Source organism: Phoenix dactylifera, unplaced genomic scaffold, assembly GCF_009389715.1.
Source record: "Phoenix dactylifera cultivar Barhee BC4 unplaced genomic scaffold, palm_55x_up_171113_PBpolish2nd_filt_p 000447F, whole genome shotgun sequence".
Classification (NCBI taxonomy): domain Eukaryota; kingdom Viridiplantae; phylum Streptophyta; class Magnoliopsida; order Arecales; family Arecaceae; genus Phoenix; species Phoenix dactylifera.
The window spans coordinates 375,345-385,762 of NW_024067879.1; the positions used below are offsets into that span (position 1 = coordinate 375,345).

The 10,418-nt window shown below is 39.3% G+C and overlaps 1 protein-coding gene and 1 non-coding gene across 2 annotated transcripts; one reads left to right on the forward strand and one right to left on the reverse strand.

The window, feature by feature from the left end:
- The first annotated feature begins 1,778 nt into the window (after window positions 1–1,778).
- Window positions 1,779–1,849, forward strand: TRNAG-GCC. Its single transcript has one exon. It is a non-coding gene; the product is annotated as a tRNA-Gly (tRNA).
- A 2,897-nt stretch (window positions 1,850–4,746) lies between these two features.
- On the reverse strand, window positions 4,747–6,892 carry LOC103722804 (cation/calcium exchanger 1-like). The gene has a single exon (XM_026799849.2). The coding sequence runs from the start codon at window positions 6,776–6,778 to the stop codon at window positions 4,982–4,984; it is 1,797 nt and encodes a 598-aa protein (XP_026655650.2). The 5' UTR covers window positions 6,779–6,892; the 3' UTR covers window positions 4,747–4,981.
- Between the last annotated feature and the right edge of the window lie 3,526 nt (window positions 6,893–10,418).

Sequence of the window (10,418 nt, forward strand, 5' to 3'; positions counted from 1 at the left end):
AAATATATTTAGCATTTACCTAAGCTTAGAGTTTAGTCACTGTCTATTACCTAACTTAAAGAATAGAAAATCTCTCTCTCTCTCTCTCTCTCTCTCTCTCTCTCTCTCTCTCTCTCTCTCTCTCTCTCTATATATATATATATATATATATATATATATATATATATATATATATATATATATATATATATATATATATATATATATATATATATATATCTTATTTATTAATAAATGGATGGAACCTCTTGTACCAAATAAAATAAAAGAAAGAAAAAGAAAAAAGAGGGGAAAAAAACAGAGAGGCCTCATGCTAAGAGGTCAAGATCATCTTTTGAGTTTAAAACAAGTCCATCTTTATGACCAAATTCATTGGCTTTTTCCTATCAAGTTTGCTGCAGCCAACAATGATATCCTTAGATCAAGAAAAAAAAATCTAAGTAAATCACAAGAAAACAACACGAGATGCACACTACTATGCCGAGTAATCTAAAACCTTTGAGGCTTTAGTTAATACGTCGCATGGAATTATGGAGCAAAGGGAGGGGAGGGGCGGAAATTTTTGTTGAGAACATTAACTGGTATTACTTGAGAAGGAGAAACCGAAGAGGAAAAAACCAAAGGCAAAAGTCTTCGGGGAAAACATTGGGTTGGTCTTGGCCATGGGCCGGGCTCAGATTTGGGCAAGTACAAAGGACGGCGGCCCAGCTTCGGACAAGCTTGGATCCGGCCCAGCCCACCTAATGCGAATCCCCTGTTTTTTGCTGAAGCCAGGAAGTTTTTGGGGTTTTTTTGTTTTTTTGCATGAATCCCCTTCTAAAAAATTCAAATTTGTGTTAATACCCTCTTAAATTTATATTTATTTCTATACCCTCATAAAATACTGTTTTTGCACAAATGCCCCTCATATAACGGTTGTTCTAACACCGTTAATAAAAACCATATTATTTTATTAAAAAATAAAAAAAAAATAAAATTACTTTTTTGTCCTCCATCGCGATCATTTTATAATGTTTCTTTTTGCACATCTACCCATTAAGAATATTTTAGTCATTTTAATTTAAAATCGTTAATTTTTTAATGGCGTTAGATGATATGGGTGCATATGAAAAGACAAGGACAAAAAAGTAGAATAGTAAAACAAGTGTTTTACGAGGGTATACATGCAAACATCAATTTTGAAATGATATTAATGTAAAATTTCATATTTAGGAGAGTATTCATGCAAAAAAATCCAAAGTTTTTAGCACTGAGAGGATGGTTGAACTTTAAAAGTTATGGTAATTGAACTTTAAAATGTTTAACCCTCCACACATGACCACCATACTAAAACAATTAGTCAATGCAAGGCAAAGATGCACCAAGTTACATGGTTTATATGGTATTACGAACCTTAGCCAGCCCAAAAAGTTTTAATTTTTTGATTTAGCAAAATAACTATAGACCGATCACCATAAGTAACACTTGTCGACAAAGTTATATTTGAATAAAAATTTGCCAATTTAACATGGCACCATGGCCCTTACATCTACTAATAACTCCAGCCTCTTCGGAATTACATCTATCTCTTCTTTTTTACCATGTCTCACAAATAATTGATTGGATAATACATGAGCACTTGGAAGGGTTACACAGTTCATTGAATAACTATGATGCCATGAGACAAGAAAAGACCCATCACAGTGCCCTGCCACCTACCGGTTAGCCTCTCCAAATTGACATCCATCATCTTGTGGGTGATAGATGTAGAGAAATGATAGATGTGACATCCATCACTTGCACCAGTGGTCTAGTGGTAGAATAGTACCCTGCCACGGTACAGACCCGGGTTCGATTCCCGGCTGGTGCATGTCTGTTTTTAAAAAGTCTTATTCCTTTTCCTTTTTGTTCAAAATTTTTGTTTATATCTTTTTGAAGCTAGCTTAACTTATGGGCTTTTCATGGCCATAACCATGCTACTTTAATTTGAAGTTTCTATCTTCCTTATAGAAGAAAAGAAAAAAAAAACTTCTCTTTATCCATCAACCTGCTTTTTATCCATTCTATCCTAAATGTTCTCTGAACCTTTGGGTCTCACCATTGTTTATATTTTTAGAAAGTACTTCTTTGAGGCCATTGATCAACTTCCATTGACATGCAGAGTTGGAATTTTGTTCACATACCAGCCTCAGCAATGGTTGCCATATCATGATAAGCCCACACAGAGTACCTTAGCTTGCTAGAGATCACCAGTGGTACCCAAATGGATCATTATTTCAGTAAGTTCCACTTCCAATAGACATATCCTTCACACACCAGAGCACATCATTCTCATTGAAGTTTCTATCTTCCTTATAGCAAACAAAAAAGAAAAAAGAAAACTTCTCTTTATTCATCAACCTGCTTTTTATCCATTCTATCCTAAATGTTCTCTGAACCTTTTGGTCTCACCATTGTTTCTATTTTTAGAAAGTACTTCTTGAGGCCATTGATCAACTTCCATTGACATGGAGAGTTGGAATTGTGTTCATATATCAGCCTCAGCAATAGTGGCCATATCATGCTAAGCCAACACAGAGTACCTTACCTGGCTACAGATCAGCAGTGGTACCCATATGGACCATTATTTCAGTAAATTCCACTTCCAAAAGACATATCCTTCACACACCAGAGCACACCACCCTAGTTAGTGCCTTCCCCAGTTTCTTTTTTTTGTGATTACAAGTGCCTTCCCCAGCTCAGTGCAAACTACCACTCAGGGACCCATCACTTGATAACCATCTGCTGTTCCAAATTTCCAGTCTCTTTTGGATCATTGTTTTGGGGACCTTGAGGTTTTGTGGAGATCCCACTGATTGGCCTGAGCCAATAATTGCTTGGAGTGAGTGGGACCATGTCATATCCTACTGTACTCCCACCATAAATTAGTCGACAGAGTGGCTACATTATTACCAAAACTGAAAAGACTCCAGCACTACAGGACCACCATTATCTGGCCTCCTTATCTATTACAGAGCTGGGGCCACAAGTTATTGAGATCTGGTCTTCTCTCCTTGACAGCCTTCCACCCTCATGCTATGTTTGTTTTCTATCTGGCTTGTTTGATTCAGGTTGAAGAACCTGTATCAGCAACTCATGGCATAAGCAGCTAAGGATAAAGTGAAACATAGCTTATTGTTTGATATGGAAGTTCCCTGGATCGGTATCTCGACTGTATGGTCTCAATCGATCAGGACTTCGACGCATGGTGATGATCATTCACCAACTTGTTTTTTGACTTTATGATATTTATCTTCTGAATCCTTCTTCGATGCCTGAAATTTACTCGAAAGTCCAATTTGGCACAAAAGGAGGAATGACCTATCATTCATATCTCAAGCTAGCCATTCTAATAAGTACCAACCAACTTCATGTAACGATATGATACTTCACCTTCTCATTCATGTCCCCAACGTTGGCTATCTGCCTACTTAAGATCACCTTTTATGATGAGAGTGACAACTAGTCCTTATGGCTGCCATAAAGATGTCAAAGACTTTGCTTTCTCAGACAAGCTGAGGACCACTGCTGACAATTACACATCAACAACAAAAACCAGGCTTCATCTCAAGCATTTGGATTCTGCTTTCTGAATTCCTATTTCAGCAAGAATGCAATCATGATGCATTACATAGATGAGCCTCTACTTTGCAATGGCCTAATTAGAGGAAGTGACCTCGCCGACATGTGGCAAAGGATGACTAAATGCTAATTAGACCTTGATACATCTCGCATTTGCATTATTTTATGAAATATGCTGATATTGTGGGGTTGAAGGCATATGCCTATTGTCCAAAACTTCAAGAAAAATGGGTCCACAAATAGAATGAGCATGTGAACTGTAAATTATTCTCCTGCTGCTTTCAGAGATACCAAGTACTGCTTGGCTGGCTTAGCTCTAGGAGTCCACCAACAATTGACACCGATGCATGAACCTATGGAAGATATTGGACACTCAAGATGCCGAAAGTCTTTCTTAAGACAAAGATGCCAAACGTCAGCTTCAAGGTAGGCGCATGTCGTAATCTTCGACTTTCAATTGACTTCGGCACAAGGGAAGCTTGGTAGCCTAATGTGATATCTCATGTTTGCTGAAAAATCCAACTTTTTCCAGTAGAAGAATTGGAGATTGGAATTTCCTTAGTCTCGATCCCTAGGCAATTCCATTTGTTTTCTGATGGAATAAGCTACTCCATGTAACCTTGCAACAAAAATTTTCAGTAAATCAGGGGTAGGATTCAGCTAAACCAAACCTAATTTACAAATTATCCGATCCTTACCCGATCTTACAATTATCAAAGCCACACCGTACCTAACCCGAGTCCAAAATTGTTTCGCCAGACTCAAGGGCTCGGTCAGCTTAGAGCCCATGTCAAACTATATTTTGGAAGGATGTTGCTTCTAAGTTTCACACTACATAATGAGGAGGTTGCATGAGTTCCTTTTTTTTTTTTTTTTTTGTGACTGTAGGAGGTTGCGTGAGTTGAGGGCCCTAATATATGATAACAAAGGATGTCAGAAATTAGTTGAAGTTAGATTGTCTGGCTATCCCCCAAAATGCAACCTTACTTGCATTTGCAAAAACATCAGACATCCAAGAAGTTGAATCCTTTACCTAACTTGTTTAGGTTGTGAGGGAACAGTGAAGTTGTGGAGCTTATATTCTACAAAAACATTTTGGGATTCAGAGTGATATGAATCTTCCTCTTCTTTTGTCAAAATGAAGTGGATCTTGAAAAGGTGGCATAAGCATTCTATTGCATCTATTGGAAAGGCAAATACAAATATTGTTTCAGCATACAGCTGAGAAAGATGCTCTTCAACCAACTTTTTTGTTACAGCCACATAAGCACCCAATAAGTACCATGGAGTAAGAAACCACAGAGGAAACTAAGAGAGCAGATATCAATTTACATTTTATGCTTCAATGATGAACAGAACACATTAAAGAAATAGAAAATCCTTACGAATTTATTGCACCAATGGGACCAGTTTTGCCCCCAGGCTGAAGTAGCCCAAGAGACTCTGCAAACCTTAAGATCAGAAAACATAGATAGATAGATAGGAGCCCACTGCCTAGAACCCTGTCAGGCTTCATGCCTCTCTTAGGCAACATCACCAGGGCCCACAGAAGGCCACCAATCAGAAACCCCAGGGTCTGAAGAAGGGAGGGGTCCCCTGGGATCACCATGGGAGAGGGGAGCTCAGTCCATGAGGAGAAGACAAGGGAGAGACCAAGGCCAACCAAGGTGTTGAAGATGGGCCCACCATAGCAGCCAGACATTGCCACTTGGGCCCCACCAGGTCCCCCATTCAATGCCACAGCCACATTAGCAATCAAGTCCCCTAAGGAGTTACCCCAGGCTAGGACAGTGAGCCCTAGAACTGAAGGACTTACATCCAAGACATGCCCAAGAGAAACCAAGAGAGAGACCAACTCTTGAGCAATAATGTAAGTCCAGATGACACTCATGAGGAAGCCACCTGCAAGCCAAGGAAATAGAAACCTTGTTGGAGGTCTATCCTTCTTAGTCTTCACAAATGCAGCAATTCCTAGAGACATTCCTACTATACCACCAAAGAGATACATCACCAACCTTTCCTCTGAGCTCTTTTCCTTCCAATTGGAATCCCAGAGAGCTGTTAAAATAATTGGTGCCACTGTCACTGAAGTAACTGCAATTGGTTTCGACCATCTTTCCTTGCTAACATCTGGGATGGTTAATCTCCTTGGAAGATACAGAGGTAGTTCCAATAAGTACAGAATTTTACCACAGCAGCAGGAAGCAAATGGATTGAACTTAGAACAGCTCTCGGCAGTCTCATGTTCATTGCTCCATAAGCCTTCTTTCGCTGTCGAAATTGGTTCCAAAAGAGGAGCTCCTAATACACCATGCTCCATTGTTTGGAATGAGAGGAAGTTCATTTTATCACCATCAAAGGTTGCCTTCTCCTCATCTTCCTTCCAAACGAGATGCCTGATAGATACGAGGAGCACATAGACCAAGTAGAGGGAAGTGAAAGCCATTGCAAACCATACATTGATCTTTCCTATGATGATGATTGCCAGTAAAAGCAGAAGAACAAAGAGGAGGAAGCAAACGTCTCTTATGAAGCTCCACTTATCAATAGAGACCTCGCAAGGGCCTATGCAGAAGCTTATGATGCCTACAACCACGCATGACACAAAGAAAGCACCACCTAAGATGCTGTTGAGGCCTATGACATTGGAACCAGTCCCCATGAAGGAGACCATGCCAGAGAAGGCATCAGGAGCTCCATTGCCTAGCGAGAGAAGTGTAACTCCAGCAATGGTGGGGGGAAGCTTCAGAAGCCTTGATAAGTTCTCTAAGTTTGAGCAGAAATAATTGGCAGCAGTGTTACCCAGAAGGTAGAATAGCAAGACAAGCCATAAAATTAGCAGTGTGTAACCGAGCACGGGATATTCACCATAGAAACAGTAGAAGAGATAGAGGTAGTTAATATATCCTTCAGGATCACATCCGGCTTGGGATGCCAAGTAGATGCATTTTGCCTCATAATTTTCACATCTATGGAGGCCATTGCAGTCCCCAGTGGAGACATCAGGAGACTCAGTCGAGTCATCTCTGATGATGGCCTTTGCGAGTTGATGGAGAAAAGAATTAGGAGGGTGGAGACAGGTAGTAAGGAGGAAGAGAATTAGCAGCAGAAATGATGAGTTGAGGAAGAGAAGGAATACCTTAGCCTTTTGGGTTGCAGCAGAGATAGACTTTGCCATACACGAAGGTCCAAATAAAGTTGGATGGTTGGGGAGTCTTATAATATTGTAGAGACTTGAGGATATTGATTGACTTAAGAAATTACAGCTTTCAGATATGCTGTGGGGGGAGTTGGGCTCTGTTCTTAGGATAAAAATAAAGATGGTGAAGTGTAAAGCGTTTAAATACAAGGAAAAGGACATGATGGAGTGGGAGAAATGACATCTTATCAAGATAATTAAGGTTGTAATGGATGCTGAAGTTTGTAGGAAAAAGAGGTGTAATTTGGGCCCCTTCTTTTTTTTGTCCTGCACCCAAGGAATAAAGCCTAAGTGGATACTTTGAGATCAAATGCTCAAGGCAAGTTATAAAGATAAGTGCACTTTCTCCTAAGTTCATTAAAACTATCTGTATGTTTTCCATCCATATGGAATAGTTATTTTGTGCCAAAGAAATAGAATCTTGGTCCCAACTTCAGGACTGACTAAATCAACAAATCAACAAGAAGAAGATATCTTTAAATATGAGTACAGATCATACTGTCCCCAACATAAAAGTTCATGAATTACTTAATCCAAAAAGTTCAGGATTAATCTGATGATAACTTGATTTGCTTACCCAACAAAATATGGAGATTACTTGGCAATCATAATAATAGGAGGTGGGTGGCTGCGATATGCTAATTTAAACTCTTTTCAGCAAGCTAACTCAAAGCTCATACTGAGCCCCCTCTTCCCTCTCTATAAAAGGGCAAAAAAAAAAAAAGAAAGAAAAGAAATAGAAAAAGTCGGTCCTCTCATCTGCATTTGAATTCAGGATCCACTGTGACTAGAGAATGTTCTAACCAATAGCTCGAGCCTCGAAGTTGTGTTTGTTCCCATCATGGAGGTCAGTTGGCTGTAGTTTCAACGAACATTAACACATAGGTATTTGCTCCAAAGAAAAAAAAAACAAGGAAAGAAAAGAAAGAAACACATAGGTTGGCACTTCAATGATTTAGTTTCTTAAATTTGATCTATATTTTGTTTAATAATGAACTCAAATTAAACAGAAGGCAGTTTTCAAACCTTCACATCTCTTTGTACCCATACTTCTAAAACTTCTCTTTCCTTCTTAAAATGAAGCATTTGTGCAAATATGGATCCAGGTAATGTATGGTGTTATATTGATGAAATGCCAAGATTTTAATTCTGTGAGGGCATGGATTCAATCACTTGATGCTTGGACAATGATATCCACAAAGCAATAAAAATATACAAAATTTGGAGGCCAATAGCCTGTCTGAGTTTGTTTCTTTCCAGCAGTGAGGAAGAAAATGACATCACTACAGCAAGAATGATGTTCAGATGAAGAATACACCAGTGAAGCCAATCTATTTGGTGGTCAGCATGCTTGCCTTACTCAACCTACATGATAGGCTCCATCCTTTGATCGGTCCCAAACCAAAGCAAGAATTTTGTCGTTAATGTATAGCTGTTGCTGATGTATATATGCTTGCATTATATAACACAAACTCTCCCGCATGGCTGGAATTTTGTGGGTGAAGACAGGCAACACTAGAAATACACACTTCATCAGTAAATTTACTCGATCTCTGATAATGATGTGCCTAAAGAAATGAATTGAACTACACCTAAAAGCATGACTGCATTTATCAAACACGGATAAAATATCTCATGGCACATTGAAATAACTCATCGGGTTAGGGATCACAGTAATTAACCAGAATTTCGTACCTTTCCAAGTCATTGGCATTCATAATTTGAGATGGTATTAGATAACTAGCTAGACCAGGAGCCTTGTTGCTATACATTACTTTTGCAGAACACTATTTAAAGTTATATTATATTTGAGAATATATTATCATGATTGACAAAATAATCTTAAGGAGTATCAGGACATGATCCTAGCTTTGAGGTACCTAACAAGTAAAAACTTTTAGGGCTACGTAAAAATCTGAAATTTCGGAAGAGTGAATGAGTAAATATTCATAGGATTATGGGAAAGTAAAATGTTGCCATGGATTGAAATGAACTAGTTCAACCAAGTTTTTCCAACACCCAGGTCATGGCAGCCAAAATTTCACTCTATGTGATCAAGAAAGTGAAAATCCTTGTTTGAGATTGGATCGATGGCATCTCAGAGTATAGGATGAATGACTTAGTGTTACAATCCAGAACCTCACTCAAAATGGCTAGCCAGAAGGTATTATTTGGGTTCCTTGATTCTGTATAAGTACCCAAGATCTACTCAGCGAATAACCGATGTGAGACTAAACACACGCCCGCACGGATCCTCACATACTCCCTCCATTCAAGCTTTGGCATCCTCGTCAGACTAAGGGTTTAAATCCATTCAAATCTATTCACAAACACCACGATCAGCCCGTGGTCAGCCCCAATGGATCCATGTTGCAGTGTCTCCTAATCCACATAAGTTATGGGCCGGGTCCGCTCTAATATTATTTGTCACAACCTAGGACCTCACCCAAAATAGCTAGCTATAAGAAATTATTTGGGTTCTTTGATCCTGTATAAGTATCTAAGATCGATCTAGCGAATAACCGATGTGGGACTAAACATACGCCCGCACGGATCCTCACACTTAGCACCTATATTATGGTTCATGATCATTTAACTTACACTAGAACTCAAGGTTGCAGCCATGTCCATCCCTCTAAGTCCATGCCCTTATTCTATGTTCAATTTTATAATGGTGTTCAACCATGTCCTTGGTCATGCCGAGCTTCATTAAAATCCTCATGTCATATGCAGGGTCCTAAAAGAATGATCCATAAAGAACTACTAATGTTAATATTTACCAATCTAATTCATCAGTCAGGAATTCCTGCATTCAATCAACAATCATTTATCCAGATAACTGATGCTACTATGGTGTCATACATATGAACCATTTGACTCCTATAAAGATTGCTTGGTGTTAATCAGAACTGTTTCTATAAAGCACAAGTTAAATTTCTGAATGTAAGCTGCTCACATTAGAACCTTATAGCGACTATAAAAGCAGAATTAATATAAAAAGTCATTTCACGAAAAATAAATGACCAATAGTGAAGTAATCAAGCATGCGTGGATGTTCCAAACACCATGCAATACACAACACGCATGAAAGGTTCTCCTCTCATGTGCATTTTATCTCATTACAGAGCTGTCTCTCTGTGATAGAGAGTAGATAGACCCCAACCCCAACCCTCAAAAGGAAGCTTACCTTGTCGGTAGGCCCTTGGACCCATCCAAAAACATACTCTCCTTCGTGGGCTCAACCATTAGGAGTGTAGTTGGGCTTTGATGGATTGGAAGAAACATGCTAACTCACCAGCTTGAGTGGCCTGATCACATCCCTGAATGCATGCGTCTCTTGGTGTTTGTATGCTCTCTGCAGAAAACTTTGATAAAAAAATATGTGAATGACAAGGACCTTAATGTCAGGGGAAAGTTATGTTGGAGCTATCCAGAATGTGTCCTGTCACGCCCCCGGCTCGCGAAGTTATGTTGGAGCTATCCAGAATGTGTCCTGTCACACCCCCGGCCCGAGATCGCGAGCCGGGGGTCGCGCCAACCGCCGCACACCCGTAGGGAACTCTCCTTACGAGCATGCAAGGCATCTAAACCAAATATCTCAAATATATAACTAAAATAA